The sequence below is a fragment of the Aquarana catesbeiana genome, linkage group LG06 (assembly GCF_042186555.1).
Source record: "Aquarana catesbeiana isolate 2022-GZ linkage group LG06, ASM4218655v1, whole genome shotgun sequence".
Lineage (NCBI taxonomy): Eukaryota > Metazoa > Chordata > Amphibia > Anura > Ranidae > Aquarana > Aquarana catesbeiana.
In genome coordinates this window covers 250,735,896-250,762,562 of record NC_133329.1, presented here as the reverse complement: position 1 = coordinate 250,762,562, position 26,667 = coordinate 250,735,896, and the positions used below count along the sequence as shown (strand labels likewise).

At 47.4% G+C, this 26,667-nt stretch overlaps 1 protein-coding gene across 1 annotated transcript in view; it reads right to left on the bottom strand.

Moving 5' to 3' along the window:
• ANKAR (ankyrin and armadillo repeat containing) overlaps positions 1-26,667 on the bottom strand; it is a 122,863-nt gene that overhangs the window by 48,304 nt on the left and 47,892 nt on the right. The window contains exons 8-10 of the mRNA XM_073633179.1: positions 23,938-23,982; positions 19,151-19,352; positions 1,307-1,515 (exon numbers count right to left, since the gene is read on the bottom strand). Of these exons, the coding sequence (XP_073489280.1) occupies positions 1,307-1,515; positions 19,151-19,352; positions 23,938-23,982 (456 nt within the window). The remainder of the gene's footprint in view (positions 1-1,306; positions 1,516-19,150; positions 19,353-23,937; positions 23,983-26,667) is intronic.

Genomic DNA, 26,667 nt, shown 5'->3' with positions numbered 1-26,667 from the left:
TAGGATACATAAAATGAAAGACATACTGCATATGACCACTTCCACAGAAGTTGGGTTGTTTGGATCTATTGTATTGTCTTGGAACCATAAAAACAATAATGTCACATGTTTAAAGCACAGGCTAGCTATTTGCCATATGTTACTTATGGATACGTGAACAAAATTCACAATTTCCTCTCTTCTTTCCTTGATGCAGGCGCTGTATGTACCATAACTGTGGTGCACATGTTCTTGCTTTTGTATATACTTTTGTATATGCCCTTTTAACTGCTATGATGTCTATATGAATGTATTCTTGAAACATTACTTGCGTACCCCCCAACAGTCCTGGATTGTGCAGGACTGTCCTGCATTTTTACCTGAGTCCTGTGTACGGAGGCTCTGTCCGGCAAAGGCTCTGACCCTGCTACAGTGTCAAATGTAAATCGTTGCAGGATTTGCATATGAATGAGACATCATATAAAAGGCCACATAGTAAGTGGGATTTTCACAGGAATGAGCTGCTGCAGCTACATGTGAGGTTTGCATTGCATCTGATGAGTGAGTTTGCGGGGGGGGGGGGTCTGTACTGGGAGGGAGGGAGGGGCCCATAATAGAGGGGGGTCTGTCGTGAAGGGGTGGCCTGTACTTAAATGGGGCTGGGTGTGGAGGTCTGTACCAAGGGATTGGAGTGAGAGGGGTATGTCTACTGGAGGGTCCTGTACTGAGGGCTAGAAAGGGGGTCAGCACTATAGGGTAGTGTGTGAAGGGGGTCTGTACTGAGAGGAGTTTAGGTCTAAGGGGAAAAACTGTACTGGATGGGGAGTTGGAGTCATTGAGGAACTCACTAGGATGAGAAGTAATTTAGTATTTTGTACACTAGGCTGTGTGTTACAAACCTCTGATCCCTGCAATCTGTGCAACCTGACCCTTGTATTTTGTGTGATAACCACTCCTGAGCCCTGCACTCTGTGACTTATGCATTCCTGACCCCTTCCCTCTTTGTCATACAGAACGCAGCCCTTGCACAGGTATACACCTAAGTAAACCCATGTGCCCCAAGACTGTGCATATTTTTAAAGGGTGCCTTGACTGAAAAAAGTTTGAGAAACACTGGTTTAAATAGTTTATTATGTTGGTATGTATGCTATTAAATAAAAAAAAATTGATGGCATTTTAGCCTTTTTTGCTTATGCTTTCTACTCCTAATATTGATGCAGAATACTGAGTTTTGAATGCTAGAGTAATATAGTAGCAATACAACCGGTACAAATGAGTCAAATAATTTAATTTAATAACAGTGTTCAAAATATGTGATTATCCTTACCTACAAGATGCTGCCATACATTCAGTTCTGGAATATTTAGTTTTATTATGTATTTCAGTATGTGCGTATGAAAGTAAAGCACAGCTAAATGGATTATGTTGTTTTCCTTGCTGTCCATTTTTTTCCAGTTTGCCCCTAATGATAGAAGATATTGGAGGGCATCAAGGGTTCCAGATATTGCAGTGAGCAGCAATACAGTAGTCTTGTACCTGTAAAACAGCAAATGCTGTAATGTAAGCCTGGACAGTTGTTGGTAATAATTCTACAAGACAAAAAAAATTGCATCTTGAGCTAGAAAAGTGTGCAGGTTTTTATCAGTGAGAATGTTGCATATGACAAGGCAGTGCAACCAGTGTCGTGTCATTCATGGGTGCAGGGAGTTCATGAACATGGGCCCCAAGAGGGGTGGGGCCCACTGTGCTCTGTCGTACACTGCACCCATGACTGATTCCTCCATGGTTGACAGTCGGGGATGATCAGTGCAGTGGTGGAGGCAATTACAGGCACCAATCTCCTCTGGCTCCCTGTGTCCTCCTCTGCCTCCCCCCCCTCCCCGCAGCCCTGCCGGCTTTCCTCCTCTCCTCTCCTGCCAGTTGCTGTGGGGAGGAAGGGGCCTGTAAATGTGTAATTAGTTTACGAATGAATAGGAGCCTCTGTCTCTGTTCAGTCATCTTCACTACAGCTGAGGCTGCAGAGAAAATGACTGGGGAATCTGTGTCCTCACTCCCTTTCTCTGTCTCAAAAGGGGAGATGTCAAGGGTCTTTTTAGACCCCTAATATCTCACCAAAGCCCCCCAACAGGGCTAATAAAAAAAAAAAAAAAAAGAAATGCAATAAATACTAAATTTTTTTTTTTACAACGAGAATAAGTACCGATACTTTTTTTAGTACTCACCAATACCAATTATCGATACCTACCGCAACTTTTTTGTTTACAATTCAGCTGTCAGCAATGGTAAAAAACATTGAAAAGTTATTAACAAATTCAATATATTTTTTTAATTTTTTATTTTGTGCTTTTTTCAATGTGTAGTTTATAAAATAGAAGTGAACTAAAAAACATAAATCAGCAGGAAAATAATAATTAAATGGAAAAGGAGAATACGGAGTTAATAAGGATTTGAGTAAATTAAGGGTTAATAAGGGGTTAAACAGAGGAACAATTTAATAAAAAATAAAATCTTTTTTTTTTCTTGACAGGTCGCTTTAACTACCATATTTATTGGCGTATAACACGCACAGGCGTATAACACGCACATTCATTTTAAGAGGGAAGTTTAAGGAAATAAAAAATGTAAATAAGGAACATAAGCAAAATAAGGGTCAGTGCCCATCTGCAGCCTCACCATTGCCATTAATGCAGCCTGATCAAATGCCCATCTGCAGCCTCACAAGTGCCATCAATGCAGCCTTGTCAGTCTACATCAATGCAGCCTCACAAGTGCCATCAATGCAGCCTTGTCAGTCTACATCAATGCAGCCTCACAAGTGCCATCAATAGAGCAGCCTCACCATTGCCATCAATGCATCAGCCGCACCATTGCCATCAGTGCAGCCTGATCGATGACCATCTGCAGCCTAAAGGGGACAGGGAGGGGGGCGGGACGAGCGCCGACAGATTACATACAGTGAGAATCTGCTATGATAGACAGAACAGTGGTCCAATGGCTACCCAGGAAACGGGACTTCCTATTACAGAGGCCGCCATGTTATACGCCAATAAATACAGTACTTAAAGACCGCCCACTGCAAATATACTGCAGAAAGGTGGCTTTATTGCGTGAAACAACGTACCTGTAGGTCATTTTGTGCAATAGATAGCGGGAGCGTGCGTGAGGGGCCAGAGTGGGAGCCAATCAGCGTGTCCGGCGGACGTGATCGTTCCCCAGAGAGGCAGAACGGTGATCTGCCTATATAAACAAGGCAGATCGCAGTTCTGACAGGGAAGTACACAGTGATTTTGTGCTCTTGCTAAGCAGGAACATGGATCTCTGTGTTCTCCCAGTCAGTCCATCCCCCACACAGTTAGAAAGCATCCCCTAGGGACACACTTAACCCTTTGAGCGCCCCTGATGTTAACCCCTTCCCTGCCAGTGTTATTAGTACAGTGACAGTGCATATTTTTAGCACTGATCACTGTATTAGTGTTACTGGTTCCCAAAAAAGTGTCAAAAATGTCAGTTAGGTATCCGATTTGTCAGCCCCAATGTTGCAGTCCTGCTAAAAATCGCTGCTTGCCGCCATTACTAGTAAAAAAATAAAAATAAAAATGCAATAAAAATATCCCATAGTTTGTAGACGCGTTAACTTTTGCGCAAACCAATTAATATGTGCTTATTGTGATTTCTTTTACCAAAAATATGTAGCAGAATACATATTGGCCTAAATTGATGAAGAATTTTTTTTTTTTTTTATTGGATATGTTTTATAACAGAAAGTAAAAAATATTGTTTTTTTTTTCAAAATTGTCACTCCTTTTTTGTTTATAACGCAAAAAATAAAAACCACAGAGGTGATCAAATACCACCAAAAGAAAGCTCTATTTGTGGGGAAAAAAAGGACATAAATTTTATTTGGGTACAGTGTCGCACAACCGCACAATTGTCAGTCAAAGTAACTTAGTGCCGTATCGCAAAAATTGGCCTGGTCATGAAGAGTGTAAAACCTATCTGGGGCTGAAGTGGTTAAACTGACTTCATCTGCAGACTGAAGTTCATCCCTTTGATCTTTTTTTTTTTTTGAAAAACTTTTTAATTTCCTTGACAAACACAAAACAATACAGACGCACAGCAGCTCACCCAACATCTGGCCTTCAGCAGGGAATGGACCCACGCAGGGGTCATAAAGTATTGTTATAATATCCAGGAATATTAAATTATCTACGACTACCATTGGTATAACAACAACAACAAGTTGTCATGGCTCCTGCTCCAAGGGAGGGCTAACATAGGGCTGGCACACCCGGAGTAACTCTCGCAACCCTGGTTAGTCTAGTAGGACATTATGAAAGGCTGTTATATATCAGAGAGGCTACTTAATTTGTTAAAGCAGTGGAGGGTTCCGCTAACCACTTACTCCAGACTCTGTTATGTTTTTTCGGACACCCTCTGTGTGTATAGGTGTCCTTATAAAGGGGTATCACAGTGTTAACAAGTGACTTCCATGAGCCTATAGAGGGAGAAGACCTCCGCTTCCAGCCTAGGACAATGGACTTCCTGGCATAGAACAGCAGGAGACCCAACAGGGTCCACCAGCCCCAGCAGGCATATTTTTGGGGAAGGAGCAATAGAGATACTTAGCAGCATAGAGATACTTTCATCTCTGAAAGAATTTGTGACCAGAAATCTGTAATTACCGGGCAGGACCAGAAATTGTGGATATAGTCCGCGGGGGGCATGATCACACTCCGGTGAGAGAGAAGACCTCATCTTGTGCACCCGAACGGGAGTAAGATATGGACAATCTTGTATTGAATGAGGCGATCTCTCAAGGAAACCAGTATTTTAAATGGGAAGTCCCACACATCCTCCCAGTCCTCAGAGTCCAACTCCGGAACATCCTGGCCCCATTGCTGATGGAGCCTGGACAGCTCAGGAGAAGAGACCCGAAGGAGATGTGCATATAACACTGAGGTGGGTTTTTTGGTACAATCAAATCGCAGAATCCGCTCTAGGTCAGATTGCACCATCTGCCTTTCACCTGGCAAGAACTGAGCCCTGAAAGCATGGGACAACTGTAGGTATCTGTATTTGTGCGAAAGTGGGGCGTTGTGATGAGACATTAAGTGATCAAAGGAGAATATTGTTAGGTCTGATGTGATGTCTGAGAGAACCTTGATATGATACCTGGCCCATATCACAGGGTCAGGGAGCTCAAGAAAGTGCTGCAGGTTGGGATTGTTCCAGAGTGGGATGTTCGGGGATAGAGCGGTCAGAGGATATTTTTCACAGATCAGACCTTCCCTCCAGGCCCTAAGGGTAGTACTCATGGAAGGGGTTAGGTCGTATGGAGCTTTGGGGCCCCGTAAAAGGAGATTCGACAACGCCTCTGTGGATCCCAATACCGCAGCCTCAGTGGCCCAAGCCGAGTTGGATCTGTCTGGAACAAGCCACCAAAATGCAGTGACCAATTGAGCCACTATAAAGTATTTGTGACATTCCGGGAATGCTAAACCCCCCTGCGAACAAGGGCGCATTAGGGTGGATACAGGGGCGGATCCAGAGTCTAGTCTCGGGAGGGGCACTGCCAGAAAATACGTTTTTTGGGGGGAATTTATCAGGGAAATGGCTGGTGTTGGCGCTTCAATCATCGCAGCACCATGGTTGTTATGGTGTCAGGATGATTGAAGCGCATTTTTTCTATTATTACATTGTTATATAAAATGAAATAGTTCAACTCACCATAATGCAGAGTCAGTGGGAGCCCCAAGCGTGTCACTTGCCACGTTGCCTGCCACCAGATGCGGATTGTCACTTGCCACTTCACCTGCCACACGTTGCAGATTGTCACTTGCCATGTCACCTGCCCCCAGATGTGGATTGTCACTTTCCTGCTACAATTGTCACTTGCCACATCGCCTGCCACCAGATGCAGATTGTCACCTTGCCACGTCACCTGCCACACATTGCGGATTGTCACTTGCCACATCCCCTGTCACACATTGCAGATTGTCACTTTCCACGTCACCTGCCCCCAGATGCAGATTGTCACTTGCCTGCTACAATTGTCACTTGCCACGTCACCTGCCACCAGATGCAGTTTGTCACTTGCCACGTCACCTGCCACCAGATGCGGATTGTCACTTGCCATGTTGCCTGCCACCAGTTGCAGATTGTCACTTGCCACGTCGCCTGCCACCAGATGCAGATTGTCACTTGCCACATCATCTGCCACACGTTGCGAATTGTCACTTGCCACATCATCTGCCCCATGTTGCGGATTGTCACTTGCCTGCTACAGCTACAATTGTCACTTTCTGTTTCCCAGAGGGTGAGGCAGCAGATTACCAGTCAGGCAGCAGAGAGATGATGTAATCTCTCTGCTGCCCGTAGCTACCTGCACAGTGAGGGCGGAACTGCAGGGATGCAGGGCGGGTGGTGAGAGATGATGTCATCTCTCTGCTTCCCCGCCCGCCGGCTCCCTGATTGGCCAGCAGCCCGGCCGCTCTCTAAATGTCACCCGCCCACTCTGACTGTCACCAGCGGCCAGCCCGGCCGTGTCCGCTCTCACCCGCCCACCCCGCTGTCAGGCTTAGACTGTCACCAGCCCCCCCGACCGTCCGCTCTTACCCGCCCACCCCACTGTCAGTCTCAGACTGTCACCAGCCCCCCCGGCCGTCCGCTCTCTCACTCGCCCACTGTCAGTGACTGACAGTGGGCGGGTGAGAGAGCGGACGGCCGGGCTGGTGATAGTCTGAGACTGACAGTCAGGGTGACATTTACTGTCACTGTCAGTCTCAGACTGTCACCCGCCCGGACGTCCGCTCTCTCTCTCCAGCTGCCTGCCCTCCCACCAGCATTCTCGGAGGGGGCAATTGCCCCGTTGCCCCCCCCCTGGATCCGCCCCTGGGTGGATAGCTTAAAGCGGGGGGGGCGTGGACCCCAAAGAAAGGAGGAGAAAATTTTGTTAAGTTGGGAAAAGAATGATTTGGGGATCCATTGAGGGGAGTTACGAAACAAGTATGTAAACTTGGGAAGGATTTTCATCTTGATGAGATTAACACGGCCCAGTAAGGACAGGGGGAGGTTCTCCCATGCTTTCAGCTTGGCTTTGACTGAGTTGATTACTGGAAACAAGTTCATTGGAATTAAGTCAGTCACGTTCCCTGAGATACACACCCCCAAGTAGGTAAACTTGTCCACCCACTGCAGCTGAAGAGAAGCCGAAGCACCTTTTTTTAGCCTCAGCATCAATAGCCAGGAGCTGCGACTTACCCCAAATAACCTTAAGTCCCTTTACTACAGAGAATTCTTCAAGGACTGACAGTGACCCCTGCAGGGAGGGGCCAGCGTCATTCAGGAAGAGAAGGAGGTTGTCTGCATACAAGGCCACCCTCTCCTCCAGCCAGCCCAGCCGTAGACCTTTAATATGTGGTGAGACACATAGTGCCTCTGCCACTGGTTCCATGGCAATGGCACAAAGTGCCGGAGAAAGAGGGCAGCCCTGTCTTGTACCCCTAGAAAGTTGAAAAACCGGAGACAGACGACCCCCTAAGCGAATGGCAGCCATCGGCGAACGATAGATAGTCTGTAACCATCGAATGAATACCAGTGGAAACCCCATTCTCCGCAGAATCTCCCACAGGAAAGGCCACTCAATCGAGTCGAATGCCTTCTCAATGTCGAGAGAGGCAACCACTCTAGTACCCTGATTGTCATGTCTTGTATGGAGGTTAGTAAACAACCTACACAAATTGATGTCTGTAGACTTATGGGACATGAACCCGGTCTGATCCGAGTCAATGAGAGAGGGAAGTAATGGATTAAGTTTAGTGATGAGAAGTTTAGTTAGGATTTTGAGGTCAGTATTAAGGAGTGCTATAGGTCTATAAGAGGCACATAGTTTGGGGTCTTTGTCCTTCTTAGGGATGAGGATAACATGTGCGTGTGCCATAGAAGATGGGAGAGAGCCCTGTTCCAGGCAATGTGTAAATAGGGCGGCCAGCCGGGGGGCTAGCGTGTTACCATGTGATACATAGAAATCAGTCGGGAGACCATCTGGGCCAGGAGCTTTGCCAGTGGATAGGGAGTTAATTACAATTTCAACCTCCTCTGCGGTAATTGGAGTAACTAGATGAGATCTTTCAGAATCGGAGAGCCAACCAAGGGCTATCGGATCGCCAACCAAGGGCTATCGGATCCAGGAGAGATGCTAACCTCTCTGTGTCTAAACCCGAGGGTAGTGTGGTGGTATATAAAGATTGCTAAAAATCATAAAAGGCTTGTAAAATAGCCTCTGGGAAGGAGATGGCCTCACCTGTGGGAGAGGTAAGTTCAGGGATCACTGTCCCCTTGTTCAAAAAATTTTTGCTTCGTGTTATACATTTCAAGTCTAGTAACCTCTGACAAGTGTAGATGAAGGCTACGTTTAGATGCCTGCAGAGCTTCAAAGTTTGAGGCAGAGGGATCCAACCCATATTGGTCAGAAGCCAACCCCACCTCGCTCTCCAAAGCTACTGTGGCAGCAGCCTGTTGCAACCTGACCGCCTTGATGGCTGATATGTAATGGCCCCTTGTATATGCCTTGAAGGCGTCCCATACTATTTCAGGAGAGGATGACCCGTCATTGGAATCCCAGTAATTGCTCAGAGCTAGTGGTGTTTGATCAGCTATTTCAGGTTGGGAAATCCATTGAGCCCCCAGACGCCACATAGAGCCACTACGAGAGGGAGAAGTGGGCAGGGTGATCTCAAGGGGGCTGTGGTCAGACAAGCCGCTGGGCAAATAGGTAGCCCTTAGAATGTCTGACAGCATAGAGGGGTTGGCAAATGCATAGTCATATTCTGGAGGCGGTTTTGTAGGAGGTGGAGAAACATGAAAAAGTTTTGGTGGATGGGAATTTCCACCTCCAGACTTTCGTGACTCCTGCAGATTCCACCCAGTTTGATAATTCCCCATTGAAAGATTTAGGTGGTGAAGGTCTATCAAGATCTGGGAAAAGGATGGCACTAAAATCACCCAACATTAAAATTTTTGCAGGACAATAAGGGGCGATCCTCTCCAGTATGATACCTAGTACATCAGATTTAAAGGGCGGCGGTACATATATGCCAGCAAGGACATACCTGTGCTGCCAAAGCGTGAGCACCAGTATCATGTACCTACCCAACGGATCCGTGTGAACCGTCTCTATGACACACGGGAGAGATCTATTCACTAATATGGAAACCCCCCTCACGTATGTGGAGTAAGAGGCATGAAAAGCCTTTTGTACCCAGGGCCTGTTCAGAGTAGCTTACTGCCCACCAGGTGTGTCTCCTGCAGAACCAGAACAGCTGGGTCATGCTGTTTAAGATATTGAAAAAGAAGCGCCCTCTTGATTTGAGGCCTCGTACGTTCCAGGACACCACAGAAAAGGAATCCTGATCGCGTGATGCCATAGTCGCAGCAGCCATCATAAGTACAGGGGATTAATAGCATTCGAGCAAGTGACACCTAATGAGCAGCAGCGGAGCAAGAGCCATTGTACGTCAGACACAACAGAAACATATAGAAAAACAATTTAGCCAAATTGAACTTCCCCAAACATTGACCATGAGAATTACAGGAGATTGATAGCAGTTGCGCAAGGAACGCCTGGTGAGCGGCCGTGGAGCAAGAGCCATTGTACGTCAGACATAACAGAAACACATATAAAAACAATTCAACCAAATTAAACATCCCAAGGCATCTGGTGCCTATCCGACCAGGTCCCAACTCCCCCCAGAGCAGCCTGGGAGGGGTCGGGAGGCGGTCTATGCCTAAAAAAAAATAAACATTGAACACCCTACTACTTCGCCAACACCCCAACATAACCGGGCTTGTAGTTTAATCCCTGAACTAGTTAGCAACCAAAAATCGCCTACGTGAGGCTCAAAGTTCCAGGGGGGAACCCTGACAGTATCTGGCCTTTAATCGTATGCGAGTGCGGGGGGGACGTGGATCTCGTCTCATCCGGTGGGAGACCGGACAGTTCACCGATACCCTACGCGGGCATCGTGTCTTCGGGAAGGTGTGTTGGAAACATCTTGTTATAGCTCCGATCAACAAGGATCAAGTAAAATTAGGGGGAAAGCATTGCCCCAAGTCGGGGGGGGGTCACCCATTGCCCGCCACGCAGGGGCCCACAATGAGACCCTGAGAACAACAGGAACCCGCCGACGGAAGACCAGACCACCCCAGATGACTTTCAGATAGTTCCAGTACAGTGCTGTGTCTTGGCCTAGGCCAACAAGGCCCAGGCCTAGGGCGGTACTGTGCGGGGGGGCGGCAGAAAGCCGCCCCCCCCCCCCCGAAAATGGCAGCGGCGCCCTCTTCCCGACTCCCGCACAGCAGGTAGTACAGCTTAGCAGTGCAGTACAGTGGCGTCCCGGGTGCCGTCAAGCCGCCCCTCCGTAAAGCTGTGATTCTGTCTCTGATTGGCCCTCTGCTGTGGCCAATCATGGGGAGGGAAACAGCGGTCAGGAAGCTGGGCGGCGGCACGGTAAAACCAATTAGAGCCGCTCTCTCTCTCTTCTCTCTTCGGCTGACAGAAAGGGGAGGGGGGGCGAGCGGGGGAGTTCTCTGGCAAATGGAGCAGCAGATCTGTGACAGGGAGAGGAGAGATGTGGGTTGTCTGTGTATCTCCCCCGCTCGCCCCCCCTCCCCTGACAACCCGCATCTCTCCTCTCCCTGTCACAGATCTGCTGCTCCATTTACCAGAGAACTCCCCCGCTCGCCCCCCCTCCCCTTTCTGTCAGCCTAAGGGAGAAGAGAGAGCGGCTCTAATTGGTTTCCCTGCACCGTCGCCCAGCTTCCTGACCGCTGTTTTCCTCCCCATGATTGGCCACAGCAGAGGGCCAATCAGAAGACTCTGGGGGGCATCATGGGAAAAGTAGCCCCCACAGACATGCTACAGCCCCCAGCATGCATGCACTCTGCTGAGGGGGGGTGTTAGAGGAGAAAAAGAGAGTACTGTGCTGGGGGAAGCCAAAGAGGGAGCCACGCTGTACCTGCACCACCAGAGAGCCACGCTGTACCCGCACCACCAGAGAGCCACGCTGTACCCGCACCACCAAAGAGCCACGCTGTACCCGCACCACCAGAGAGCCACGCTGTACCCGCACCACCAGAGAGCCACGCTGTACCCGCACCGCCAGAGAGCCACGCTGTACCCGCACCGCCAGAGAGCCACGCTGTACCCGCACCGCCAGAGAGCCACGCTGTACCCGCACCACCAGAGAGCCACGCTGTACCCGCACCGACAAAGAGCCACGCTGTACCCGCACTGACAAAGAGCCACGCTGTACCCGCACCACCAGAGAGCCACGCTGTACCCGCACCACCAGAGAGCCACGCTGTACCCGCACCACCAGAGAGCCACGCTGTACCCGCACCACCAGAGGGGGAGAAAGATGAAGCCACTGCCGGGGTACAGACATGCTACACTACTGACCAGAGTCAGCCTGGGCAACCCAGAGTGAGCGAACGTCCAGCCGGAGGGATCACTGTTGCGGTTTCACCGGGTCTGGTAAGAGAGCCTGTTGGCCATTATTCATTACTGTTCCCAGGGACTGAGCCATTAGGAAGTGCCTAACTTGATATCCTCTGGGCCTTGTTGACCGCCACAATGAGCTCCAACGCTGGGCCTCCAGTCAAAAAATTAAGGGGGATGACACAATTTTTACAGCTCCAGGTGACACCAAGCCTAGTGACGCCACTGTCCCAGAGCCCACAACAAGTTCCGGCACTGAGCTTCGGTAACTGGCAGCCAGAGTGCGCTAGCGTGGGCACCCAGGACATCTGCCACCTGGGGTCCCACAAGCGGCGATCGGCTTTCCGTAGCAGCCACCACCTCTCTCCCCACTGTCAGCCACACACACTCCTCAGCTCCTTCTCCTTCTCAGCTCCAATGTTCTAGTGTACACAGTCAGGAGGAGAAGGAGCCACAGAGGAGGGACACGACTTCAGTGTAAGAGCCGCGCTCTGAGGTCTGTGTATAGTTTACAGTGGAGGGGGACACAGTAACCGGGAAGGAGGCAGATAACAAATGCACACATGGATGAGGGGAGGGGGGTAAGGGGATATGTGCTGGGTGCTTTGGGAGGAGTCTGATCCTCCCCTCCCAAAGCAACCAGCACATATCCCCTTACCACCAAACGAAAAGATGCTGCATGCCTCTCTGTCCTCTTCCCGCGGCGTCCCTCTGTCCTCCTCCAATGAAGATGACAGGGCGGATCTTTAAAAGAAAGGGGTGTGGCCTTGACAGGAAGGGGTGGGTCATATTTAAATTAGGGGGTGCGCAAGCTCAGTCAGGCCTAGGGCAGCACAAAACCTAAATACACCACTGTTCCAGTAGGAGGGCCTTTGGAAAGAAAGGAAAAAGGATTAGTGCAAAGACAGTAGCTAGGTATCCGCTTCTTCAGGGGATTCGAAGAACTTCACCGATCCGCCATGTTGAACTCTTAGGCGACTTGGGTAGAGCATGAAGTATTTGATCTCCCATTCCCAGAGTCGTCTCCTGATATCCGTGAAGGTTTTGCGACGTCTTTGTAAATCCGCGGAGAAGTCAGGATAGAGATGCACGTCTGTATTCTCGTAGGGAAGAGTGGGATGTTTGCGGGCTTCGCTAAGGATGCAGTCTCTGTCTCTGAGGTTGAGAAACCGCACCAGGAAGGGTCTCAGTGGGGCCCCAGGGTTGCCCCGGCCAGTTGGGACCCTGTGGGCTCTTTCTACCACATAGGTCGGGGAGACCTCGGTCAGATTCAGGAGTGATTTAAAGAAGGCCTCTGCAAATTCGGCTGGGCGATCCCCCTCCGCCCCCTCTGGGAGACCCAAGACCCTGACATTATTCCTCCGTAAGCGGTTTTCAGCGTCGTCAGCTTTGGCCACCAAGGACTGGACTGTGCGCTGCAGTGTATGTAGGGCATTATCATGACGGCCAATAAGATCCTCATTGGCAGAAATCCGCGACTCTGACTCAGAAAGTCTGCCCCGGAATTTATCCAAGTCTGCCCTGATGAGGTTACATTCCTCAGCCAGATGATTGATGCGGACCAGTAAGGAGGTTCTGCTCTTCTCTATGGCCGCGAGGATAACATAGGTATCTTTTGCATGCTGTGACCCCTTAGGGGGCGGAGCGGGTGCCGCCTGCTCCATGTCTGCAATTAACACTCTAAGCTGGTCCAAAATGCCACTGGGACACTGGTCAGGTTGTGGTGGCGCCTTCTTGGTCGCTGGTTTGCTCTTTGAGGGCATGAGTGAGTGTGCTGAGGGACTTACGAACACAACTGCAGTAGGGCATGTATATCCCTTTAAGAGCTTGTAGTATGCAGTGTGAGAACTCCCAGTTAATAACAGCAGACACTAGAGGCAGGGATACGGCAAAGTGTCCACACTAACAGTGCTCATTGACTCACCAACACGGCTCACCGTCCGTCTCAGGCTATTATGTGCCCCTCCAGCTGTAGCAACCCAGGGCTGAGGGCGTAGAGCGGCCTCCCTCTCCGCCGCACCTCCAGGCACCTGCGCAGGGAGGATGTTGCAGGCCACACAGGCCTCAAAATGGCGGTGGGCCGCGGGAGCGCAGAGCCAGCGACCGGGACCCTCAGGCACCCCTGGATCTATGCCTGCACACAGCCCCTTCAGGAAATTAGGTCTCGGGGCGAACGATAGAGCGGGCGACCGCTCATTCCGCGGATCCCAAGCTCCAAGGGATCTGAAAGCTCTGCAGGCCTTAAAATGGCGGCGGGCCGTCGGAGTGAGGAGCCAGCGTCAGGGATCCTCCAGCCACCCCTCGGATCAGTGCCCTTAAATGTTCCCCTCCGGAAGTGATGCCTCGGGTGTATGTGGAGATGGGATGCTTGCCCTCTCCGCAGATCGCGGGCCCCGTGCACGGAGGACTCTGTAAATACCTCAGGCCTCAAGATGGCGGCGGCCTCGGGTGCATGGAGCCAGCCACAGATCGGATGGTGGCACTGTCAGCTGGCCGGACTCGCTATTCTTGCTGGGATGGATGCAGGGGATAACAAGGAACAGGTAGGGGTGTTTTGAGGCTCCCCAATGCGGAATATAGTGCAGGATGGCGATGGATTTTGTTAAAATATGGGGAGCTCTTCAATAGCACGTCTTTCCCTGTCTACATCCGGACACGCCCCATCCCTTTGATCTTTAGATGTATAAACAAAAAGAAACAATGTTTCTTTTATCTATCTGTTTCAGTGGCTGAGCAATGTTGCTGATAAACATTGCCTAATGCTTTTTTTTTTTCAGCTTCAATTGCCAGGACTTAGTTTACAACTGGGGAACCCCACTGACAGCTGAATGAGTCATCGGTTGTAAAGGATGCAGCGGCCCCTCTCCTTAACAACCGGCTTTTTTTTACATTTCAGCTGTCTGTGGAGGAATCCTGCTGACAGATGAAAGAACAGACCCTGAAAGTATTGGTTTCAGGTATCAAAGCATTTGCATGAGTGCAATACTCGTGCAAATGCTTAGTATCAGCAAAGATACCGATATCGGTGCAACCCTAAAAAAAATTATAAAAAAATTAAATTGTAAAAAAAAAAAATAAAGAACTACTGACACCATACTACCCACTGCAGTACACTCCGCACTCCTCACCTGCACATACTACCCACCGCCATACACTATGCACCCCTCTCCTGCACATGCTAGTTGCCGCCATACACTCCATATTCCTCTTCTGCACATATGACCCACTGCCATACACTATGCACTCCTTTCCCTGCACATACTACCCACTGCTGTACACTCCACACTCCTGCACATACTACCCACCTCTATACACCCCATACTCCTCTCCTGCACATACTACCCACCGCCATACACTCCGCACTCCCCTTCCTGCACATACTACCCACCGCCGTACACTCCGCACTCTTCACTTGCACATACTACCCACTGCTGTACACTCCACACTCCTGCACATACTACCCACTGCCATACACTCCGCACTCCTCTCATGCACATACTACCCCCCCCTGTATACTCCCCTTTAACCACTTCCCGCCCGCCCTATAGCGGATTGACGTCCGGGAAGTGGTTCTGTTATCCTGACTGGACGTCATATGACGTCCAGCAGGATAACATGCCGCAGCACGCCCCCGGGGGCGTGCATCGCGGCGATCGGTGGAGCGGTGTGTCAGTCTGACACACCGCTACACTGATCTTGGTAAAAAGCCTCCGGCGGAGGCTCTTTACCACGTGATCAGCCGTGTCCAATCACGGCTGATCACGCTGTCAATAGGAAGAGCCGTTGATCGGCTCTTCCTCACTCGCGTCTGACAGACGCAAGTAGAGGAGAGCCGATCGGCGGCTCTCCTGGCAGGGGGGGTCTGCGCTGATTGTTTATCAGCGCAGCCCCCCCTCAGATCACCCCACTGGACTACCAGGGATGCCACTAGGACCACCAGGGAAGGGGCAACGTGGATGGCCAGGTATGTACCCCATGGCCATCTACATGTGCCCAATCTGTGCCAATCAGTGCCCACAAATGGGCACTGATTGGCACTATTATGTCAATGATCTGCCCAGAAATGCCCAGATCTGCCCAGCAATGCTTTATCAGTGCCACCTGTCATTGCCCATCTGTGCCACCTGTCATTGCCCATCGGTGCCACCTGTCAGTGCCCATCTGTGCCCATCAGTGCCCACCTATCAGTGCCCATCAGTGCCACACATAAGTACCCATCAGTGCCACCCATATATACCAATCAATGCCACCTACGAGTGCCCATCAGTGCCGCCTATGTGTGCCCATCGGTGCCACCTATGAGTGCCCATCAGTGCCGCATACCAGTGCCACCTATCAGTGCCCATCAGTGCCACCTATCAGTGCCCATCATCAGTGCCCGTTAGTGCCACCTCATCAGTGCCACCTCATTGGTGCCACCTCATCTGTGCCCATCAGTGCCGCCGTATCAGTGCCCATCAGTGCCGCCGTATCAGTGCCCATTATTGAAGGAGAAAGCGTACTTATTTACAAAAAAATTTAACAGAAACAAAGAAAAACTTGTTTTTTTTCAAAATTTTCGGTCTTTTTTTATTTGTTGCGCAAAAAATAAAAACTGCAGAGGTGATCAAATACCACCAAAAGAAAGCTCTATTTGTGGGAACAAAATGATAAAAAATTTGTTTGGGTACAGTGTAGCATGATCGCGCAATTGTCATTCAAATTGCAACAGCGCTGAAAGGTGAAAATTGGGCTGGGCGGGAAGGTGTCTAAGTGCCTGGTATTGAAGTGGTTAAACCACGCCCAATATTTAGTGCAGTGTAAACCACTCCCACTTTTCACAGCGCTGCACTCTGCACGCTGCATTTATTTGTTTATCGATGTTTAGGGCCCACTTTTGGTCTTGCACAAGGGCCCACTGATTTCATGATACGCCCCTGACTGCAACGTTAAGACCCCTTTCACATTGAGGCGTTTTTCAGGCGCTTTTGAGCTAAAAATAGCACCTGTAAAATGCCTCCCCTGCAGTCCCAGTGTGAAAGCCCGAGTGCTTTCACACTGGGGTGCTGCGCTGGCAGGACATTAAAAAAAGTCCTGCAAGCACCATCTTTGGGGCGGTGAAGGAGCGGTGTATACACCGCTCCAGCCTATTGAAATGAATGGGCACCACTTCCGAAGTGCCTGCAAAGCGCTTTGGCAGCGGAGCTACACGGGCACATTTAACCCATCATTCGGCCAATAGCGGGGGTTAAAAGCGCGCCGCCAAAACTAGCTGTGTTTTACCATCAACGCCCGACTGCCCCAGTGTGAAAACAGCCTAAGGCTAGCCACATTTATTCAGATTGGGTTTCGGATTTGAACTGTCCAATCTACAAAATGTGTCAACAGTTATGTATGTAGTGTAGATGTCTGCCTAAAAAAAAAACATTCAAATACATCCAGTCAGGTATATGCTACTCTGATCAGTGCTCTCTGCCATTGGAGAGTCGGTCGGCTGCTGGTTTTCCGGCATGCAGGTCCAACAGAAGCCAGCCGAACGGCCGGCTTCTGTCGGTCAGACCGACATACACACGTGCCGAACTGACCTTTTTTTTTTAACCAGCCGTTGTCTCCCGACATTCGGCCGGTGTGTACGGGGCTTGAAGCTTTAACATGTTAAAGTGGTTGTAATCCCTTACAATCCACTTTATACTACAGGTAAGCCTATAATAAGGCTTGCCTGTAGCTACCATGGATATCTCCTAAACCTGTACGGTTTAGGAGATATCCCCTGTATCAGCATGTGCCAACGTCATCGGCACATGTGCACTGAAGCAACGGCTTTTTTGTGCCGTTGCTTCAGTTGACGCGTCGTTGCCGGAAGCTCCCGCACGCATGCGCGGGAGTGACGTCATCGCGGCTCCAACCAATCACAGCGCTGGAGCCCACGATACCCGGAGATAACTCCGGGAGCGATGTCGCTGGCCGGACCAGTGTCCAGTGACCGCTGAGGGGGCTTCGATCTAAGGTGAGTATTTCATAATGAATTTTTGTCTTATGCCTTTTGTCTTGCAGGTTTTTATTTTTTTGTTTTTTTTTTAGTGAAGTGGGTTTACAATCACTTTAATGTCATTTCAAAAATAATTTTCAACTATTTGCTTCCTAGTTACTTACAGAAACTGTATGCACTGCTTCCCACTTACAGATGAAGACTATGCTCATTGTTTCCTGGTTACAGAAAAATACCATCTGCAATACCTTCCAAATAGAGAAATAGCCTGTCTACACTACCCCTCGGTTACAGAGACTGTTACCACTGCTCCACGGTTACAGGCAAAGACTGTCCATACTACTTCACACTTTCATACAATAAATATCCAAACCAGTGGTGGCTGGTGGGTTTTTTATTTTTGGGGGCGGCAAACAACCCCCCCCCCCCCCAGGCCACCGGCGGAACTAACCCACCTCCCCCACACCCATTGTCTGCCGGTCGGTCCGGCACTTACCCCATCTGGGTGGTGGGTGGCGGGCAGCAGCTCCGGTGTCCTCTCCTCCAGCATGGCGGCTTCTGCTGTGCAAGCCGCCGTGCGTCTCCTCTCTCCTCCTCCTAGGTGCTAGGCATCCAATAGGACCACCTGACGTTTTGGCCAATCGGGAAACGGGTCTCACAACCCGCTTCTTGATTGACGGTGAGGATTTAGTGTGAAAATAGGGAATATTCATTCCCTATCGACACACAACTGGGTGGGATTGGGGCACAGTGCTCTGCGCCCCGAGCCCACCCTTTTTTGAAGCCTATTATTGCCTCTGGCTCTAATCACCTGCTTCAAAAAAACACCCACCCCCACTGAAATCCATAGTGTGGTGCCCTGTATGTAGATCAGGGGACCAGACGCATAGATTGGGGGGGCGGCGCTGTTCCACAGTTAAAAACCATAGTATCTGCATATCTCCCCAGTTCCAGAGATAATTTGTACAACATTCTAAAAGCATAAAAACAACGAGACATGTTTTTACAGCAGTGCTAAAATCCAGCTAAACATACCTTCTTACTAAGAAATGTTTTGAAATCATCCTAAGCCAAAACACAGATACATTTTCCTACAAACAGTAAAACTGTTTGCAGATAAATGTTCAAAGTTATGAGGTCCAGCTTTGTAAACAGCACAGATCAAATTCTACCCTACATGATGGTCAGTGTTGGAATCACTTACTCCCTACAAGTGTATACTAGGTCGAGTACGGCCAAACTTGGCATACAAGCATTATAATAAGATTTTAGCATCTGTTTTTCGCAGGTTTGCATTTCACCACTTTTGTGTATTGAAACAAACATTTTACATTCACTATACAGGGGAAATTCCCTATTTGCTTAACATGGAGGTACATACAGACTTTACGTCCCCACTGTAAAAAGCCAAGGCCCCCTACCCTATTCCTGTCTTATTTACATTGTTTCATATTTAATTGATCTCAAAGATACCAAATTTAATCAACAGGTAACTGATGTATGTTCTATTTACCTGTAGCTTCTGGTCCAAGTAAAACCTGGGAGCTCTGTGCTATAGGGACAGTTGTACGACTACATAAACAATTTCAGATTTAACTGAAGAGCCTTTTAAGTCAATTTAATCAAAGAATACACAGCTACAATGCCAGCCCTTTTATTGGTATAATTAGACCAAACACAGTATATTGTTGGTTAGATGTACTCACTCAGCTGTGGTTTCTGCCTCTAGAAGATCCGGGTCTTTCCTGTATAACGCTCTGATGCAAGGAATTGTGCCAAAGAATGCAGCAACATGTATAGCCATCCACCCTCGTTTGTTACATAACTTGTAATCTGAATTTAATGCCAGAAGGCAGGATAGAACTTCAAGTGAGCCACACTGAGCTGCCAAGTGTAATGCAGTGGGTCCTAAATAGAGACATATGAATATTAACTGGATAATTTACAAACAGATTAAAGACATTACAGAAAACTGCGAATGCAATTTAAAGCAGGATTTTGTTTTAAAATTGAATTGATAAAATTGCCCCCTTTATATTTAATTCAATATTATAAACCTTTATTTGCTGAGAATGAGTATACTTGTATGTATTGTTGTGCATTATTATGTGTGTATTATTGTGAAACAAGATAAAAATAAATGTCTCTTAAAAATAAAATAAGACAACTAGCCTTTGCTCCAAAATTCGAATTCTATCTAAAGATTTCGTCCACTCTACTTTTTTCTGTCCCTAGATGTCCTCAGCTTGATGGCCAAAATCATTTAACCAACTTCTCATCTTGGACCCTCCCCAGCCTGTGACTGGGCAGTGAAAGGAGAAGCAGCATAGCAATCAGGGCTGGTGCAAGGATTTTTGACACCCTTGACGAAACCTCATTTTGCCACCCATTGGCTCCGCCTCTGACTCCACCCCCTTTGCAATGCCCATGTATATGGTGAAGGTGGTGGGGGAGATGTTTGCGGTGCCCCTCCACAATTTTTTTCTGCCGTGGTCCGCAGGCCTGCACCTGCATCTCTGGATCTGGCCTGAAGACAAATAGTGGCGGCACAGGCTCGCTTCCTCACGCCAGCCGTGATCCGAAGGTATATGGACAGGCTAGGATAGTATACAGACAGGCTAGGACGGTATACAGACAGGCTAGGATGGTATACAGGCAGGCTAGGACAGTATACAGCCAGGCTAGGTCGGTATACAGGCAAGCTAGGGTGGTATACAGGCAGGTTAGGGTGGTATACAGGCAGGCTAGGGTGGTATACAGGCAGGCTAGGACGGTATACAGGCAGGCTAGGATGGTATACAGGCAGGCTAGGGTGGTATACAGGCAGGCTAGGGCAGTATACAGGTAGGCTAGGACAGTATACAGGCAGGCTAGGGTGGTATACAGGCAGGCTAGGGTGGTATACAGGCAGGCTAGGGTGGTATACAGGCAGGCTAGGGCGATATACAGGCAGGCTAGGGTGGTATACAGGCAGGCTAAGACGGTATACAGACCTAGCCCTGGGGGGGAGAGAGGGAGGAAGGTGAGAAGGAGGAAGAGAGGGGGGAAGAAGGTGCATAGCACAAAGAAGTGGGAACAGAGAGGGGGGTTATACTGGGGGTCTAACTCACCAATTATGCTCTCCCATTCAGGCTGGTCTCCCTCAGGGCTTTGGCAGCTATGGTTTGAAAAGTGCCACCCAGCTGCCCACAGAACTCTCACAGCACAGTACAGTGTATGGCATGCATGTGTCTGGAGGGTGAGCTGGGCTGGGCGGGCACAAATGAGAGGCGGAGTATCGGATTAGACAAGCAGCTGAGTGAGTGAGGGATTAGGAGGACAGTGGAGACAATATACAGCCCGATTCCTGCACAAGCTGGCTTTCCCCGCTCTTACTGTGTCACTGTGACAGAATGCCAGAGGCTGTGGAGCAGAGCTAGAGGAGAATAGCCACTCTCGATCTCCATACTGTGTACGGTCATGGTGGCTGGGGAAGCAGACGCACCTCCCGCAGCTGGCCACACAGACTCCGCCAACTCTTGTTTATCCTCATCCCTGCCCGGCTCATCCTCTGGCTTGTCACCCCGCATCCCGCAATAGAGCTCCAATCTGATCGGTGCGGTGGGGTGTGTGATAGCATCCAGCGCTCACTGTGTCAGCAAAGGATTTTACCGCCCCCTTCATCCCGATGCCCTAGGCGGCTGCCTGTCCTGCCTAATGGTGACGCCGGCCCTGATAGCAATGAACTCATCCCTCTGTCAAACTGCATTTTGTACCTATCAGCACTATTCTTGTCAGCACATGATTTGACTGACTCCTTGTACTGCTTCTTCCTCTATTGCACAAGTTACAATAGTGGGACAACAGTGAATGATCACACTGGAGATGAACATGTGTATCTACTTAGTATTGTTCTTTATTGGCAATTATAAGGAAGTGTAATATTCTAGAATACAACACTAATGATTTTTAGGTTTTTCGTTAATATAGGAGGAATCAGATCTGTTCCTAGAGGTTTCCAAGATCTGTATACTGTAGTTGTGATTAAACAAGAGGCTGAGATAGAAAAATCAATATGGACATGGTGATATATAATCATTGTGCACAAATGTGATGAATCTGCGAATGTCATTTTAACCATGGTGAATTAACCACTTCAGCCCCAGAAGATTTTACCCCCTTCCTGACTAGAGCACTTTTTACAATTTGGCACTGCGTTGCTTTAACTGACAATTGCGCGGTCATGCGATGCTGTACCTAAACGAAATTTGCGTCCTTTTTTCCCCACAAATATAGCTTTCTTTTGGTGGTATTTGATCACCTCTGTGGTTTTTATTTTTTGCGCTATAAACAAAAAAAGAGCGACAATTTTGAAAAAAAAAATATTTTTTACATTTTGCTATAATAAATATATATTATATTTTTGATAAACAAAATCGCAATAAGCATATATTGATTGGTTTGCGCAAAAGTTTTAGCATCTACAAACTATGGGAAAGATTTATGGCATTTTTATGGCATTTTTATTATTATTATTTTTTTACTAGTAATGGCAGTGATCTGCGATTTTTAGCGGTACTGCGACATTGCGACAGACAGATCGGATACTTTTGACACTTTTTTGGGACCACTGACAATTATACAGCGATCAGTGCTATAAAAATGCCCTAATTACTGTGTAAATGTCACTGGCAAGGAATGGGTTAACACTAGGGGGTGATCAAGGGGTTAACTGTGTGTGCCCTCAGTGTGTTCTAACTGTGTGGGGATGGGAGTGACTAGGAGAGGAGACATATCATTTTTCCTACTTAGTAGGAACAAACAATATGTTTCCTCTTCCCTGACGGCACAGGGATTTGTGTTTACATAAATCCCCATGCTGGCGCTCGTGGACACGATCGCGTGTGGCCAGCGGGGATTGTGCTAGCCGGCAATGCGCATCGGGTCCCCCCGCGTGCGCCCTCTGGTGGCCGAATAAGGGTAGGACGTACCCGTATGGGATTTCGCGCAGGGAAGCCATTCTGCCACAGTATATCTGCGTGAGCCAGTTAATGACAACTTTTAATGGACGTCCTTTAATGAAGATCCACGTGGTGATAATTAATTAATTGAGATGAGCCCATTAAATATTGGTAATAGAGAGTGCATTCATGAATCAACAAAATAATGTATTGTTTTGTATTTTGTGGAAAGTGTTTTGTGTAACGTATGTTTGGTGCTAACCATTCGTTTATTTCTAGGACGGAAATGTAATGATACCACACTAAGATTTTGTTTATTTTGTTTAGCTCCAGACCTAGATAGTACTAAACAGCATCAATCCACTTGATATGGTTTGATGTCCAAGAACTAAAGACGAAGATGACAGCCCTAATGGATAATTTGTGTTGTTTTGTCTTACAGTATTTTTATGAAATATAAGAATATAATGAAAGTTTCTGTAAGAACCAATTGTAAAACAGAGCAGCTAATAATTTTGATGCGGCATGATGGCTATTTAACAGTTTTTCTCTGATTAGGTTGAATTTGAAACAATGGAGAGAAAAAAAACTTGTGTTTAATTAACAGTAATATTGTTTCCACGTTTGGGACAGTTTACTTTTTTATGCTTTAAAGGTTGTAAGAAATCCAAACATTTGCACCAAAAATTTTATTCTACATCTTTCTGTACTGGGCACTTTTATCCCCTCCTTGTCCGGGCCATTTTTCAGCTTTTAGCGATGTCGCATTTTGAATGACAATTGCGCAGTCATGCAACACTGTACCCAAATGAACTTTTAACCATTTTCTTCACACAAATAGAGCTTTCTTTTGGTGGTATTTAATCACTGCTGGGATTTTTATTTTTTGCTAAAAAACCAAAAAACTGTCAGTGTGAGGTGAGGAGAGCTGATAAAAGGCACTTCCTTGTTTAAATGTGATTGGACACAGCTGAGCACATGGGCAAGGAGCTGCGGCCGCTACTTTACACACTCAGCTGTCAATATACCAGAGGAAAAAAACGTTTTCTTAGACCTCTTTTAGCTAAATATTCTTCCTAAATTTCCACAAAATGAGCAACCAGTTGTTGTTGAATTTTATCTTCCATGCACTTGCCTCTTCCTATACTCTGCTATTATAACCTAAATTAAGAATTTAGCTTTTTTTAAATCTATTATCATTACAAAATGACTTCTATCACCAGAATAAAACATGCAATGGGCCATCTTTTTTTCACACTTGATTTGATAAACCTGGTGAGAAAAAGAAACCTATAGTGATTTATTGAAAGCAGAATTTTTAACATTTTTACACTCAGATGGGATTTATAACCTATTTCTGCTCCAGCGGGAGTTTTAGCCCTTCCTACTTGCAGTCTAGAAAACAATAAGCTGTCCAGGTGACTACCTATGCAGTCTCCTACAATCATTAGGTTTAAGCTAATATAATTGGTATTTGGTAATTCCCATACACCTGCCCCTCATATATAGGAAGAAGGTGAACAGGAGAAATAAACAAAAACAAGTGACCATACCTGTTTTTTCAATGATGGTTTCCAGATTCTGGAGGCTCATCTTCCCTATGTAATAAACAAATATATTTATTAAAATGAAGCACAATCTATGATGTATGCAGCTTTTCCTGTATTACAGGGAACTCAGACACTAAGAGCCCTTTCACACTGGGGCGGTTTGCAGGCGATATTGCGCTAATAATAGCGCCTGCAAACCGACCCGAAAGTGCCGCTACTTTCATTCCAGTGTGAAAGCCCCGAGGGCTTTCACACTGGAGCGATGCGCTGGCAGGACGGTAAAAAAAGTCCTGCCAGCAGCATCTTCGGAGCAGTGAAGGAGCGGTGTGTATACCGCTCCTTTACCGCTCCTGCCCATTGAAATCAATGGGACGGCGCGGCTATACAGAGGCGCTTTGCGGTGGTATTTAACCCTTTCTCGCCCGCTAGCAGGGGGTAAAACTGCTGCTAATAATAGCGGCGTTTTACCGCCGACGCCGCCCCAGTGTGAAAGGGCTCTTTGTGATTCATATACATCACATCTAAAAGGGTGACACCACTTTCTCAAGTAATGTATAGGTAAGGTATACAGTGGTGTCACCTGCAGCCCACTGATTGGGCAGTGCAGGAGCAGTATCACACACACATAAATCAACTGAGTTCACTTTGGTCTCTCCTCCTGCTTGTTCCCTGCTAGCATATATGCAAGCAGCAAAGCCTTGTTAGGTTGTAGTGCTGACCCTCCCTTTCCCAGGCTAACTGCTGCTGTGCAAGGGAAGACAGAGGTGATAAAAAGATTCAGATACTAATGGTAGCTGTATTTAAAAACAAGATTTTTTTACTTAGACCCCTTTCACACTGAGGAGTTTTTTCAAGCGATTTTAAAAAAAGCGCCGGAAAAGCTCACAAAAACTTCCTCCTATTAAAATCAATGGATGCTTTCACACTGGGGCGGTGCGCTGGCGCCAGTGTTAATTTCGACAACTAAAACGACTAAAACATTTTGAATACTATTTTAGTCGACTAAAATACGACTAAAACAATTGAGATGACTAAAATACGACTAAAACTAAAATGGCATTTTAGTCAAAAGACAAAAATGGGACTAAAACTATAATGCAATTTTAGTCAAAAGACTAAGACTAAAACTAAATTGAAATTTGACTTAGAAATCAACACAGGGCTGTAGTGCATGTTCATACCTCAATATCATAAATAATAACATGAGATTTTTCACTCCAGCAGTATATAATGAGTTTGGAAATTGTAGAGAAATGTTTACTAATGTATTACAATTTAATTACACCCATTAGATTTTAGATGATTAAAATGAGTTTTAGTCGACTAAAATGTACTGGAGATTTAGTTGACTAAATACGACTAAAACTAAAACAATTGCAGAAGACTAAAATGGGACTAAAACTAAAATGCCATTTTAGTCCTAAGACTAAAACTAAATCGAAATTTGCTGCCAAAATTAACACTGGCGGGGAGGTGAAAAAACTCCTGCGAGCAGCATCTTCAGAGCGTGTTTGGAGAGCTAAAAAAAGCGCCTCAATGGGCGGAGACCAGAACATCCCCTTGATCCGATCTGAGGGTACCTCCTCAGGTATGTCCTCTGTCTCCCCTGGCTCTCGTAAACGCATTGCCCATTCTTTGCAGAAGAGCCAACTAATTGATGGGTGGTGCCTTTTACACCCCACAGGAAGGGATTTCACTTTCTATTCCCTACCCCACAAGATATACTCGCGCATTGACTACTTTTTAATACCCCACGCTCAACTACATGCAGTGCGCTCCTCCACCATAGGCTCCATTACATGGTTCGTCCATGACATCCAGATCCAAGAGCTGGAGGCTAAATGAAAGCCTCCTGCAGGACAATGAAGTGCTTGCAGATGTCACTAGGGAACTAGACTTTTACTTCAGAACCAATGATACGTGAGACTGTGACCCCAGTATTGTTTGGGAGGCATACAAAGCAGTCATACGCGGTGTTCTTATTAAGCATGGGTCGAGGCTCAAGCGACAATGTACTTAACAGTTAACATCGTTGTTGGAGGACTCGAAAGCCTTAGAAGCCCATCATAAACATGCACGTCTCCTTTCCTAGAGAAATAGCCCGTCGTAACAAATTACAGATCTCCTGCAATTTAAAGCCAAACATCTCCTGCAGATCTGTTGGAAAATATGGTACGAGTCCAAAAATAAATGCGACAGAATGCTAGCTAGATCCCTGAGAGAACAGAAATTGGGGACATATGTGCCTTATCTGATACAGCCACGCGGAACCCAAAGATACAATGCCTCACGATGTAGCACAGGAGTTCCAGAAATGTTATAACTCCCTATACAACCTGATAACTAGGTCCCCACCACAGGAACACATACATGTTTACCTGTCTTCCTCCCACATGCCCCAAATATCAAGTGCGGACAGGGAAGCCTTGGAAGATCCCATCACCATAGAGGAACTCCAGAGAGCCATAGGGCCACTAAACCGGAGAAGGCGCCAGGCCCAGACGGCCTTACTATCCAATATTATAAGGTCTTACTACCTTCTCTTGCCCCATTCATGGTCAAACTGTTTAACGCGATAGGCTCTACCACATCATTTGCTGTGGACACTTTACAGGCCCATATATCAGTGATCCCCAAGGAGGGCAAAGACCCAACCTCATGTGGGAGCTATGGGCCGATCTTGTTGCTCAATTTAGACCTCAAACTCTTCACGAAAATCTTGGCAAATAGGAT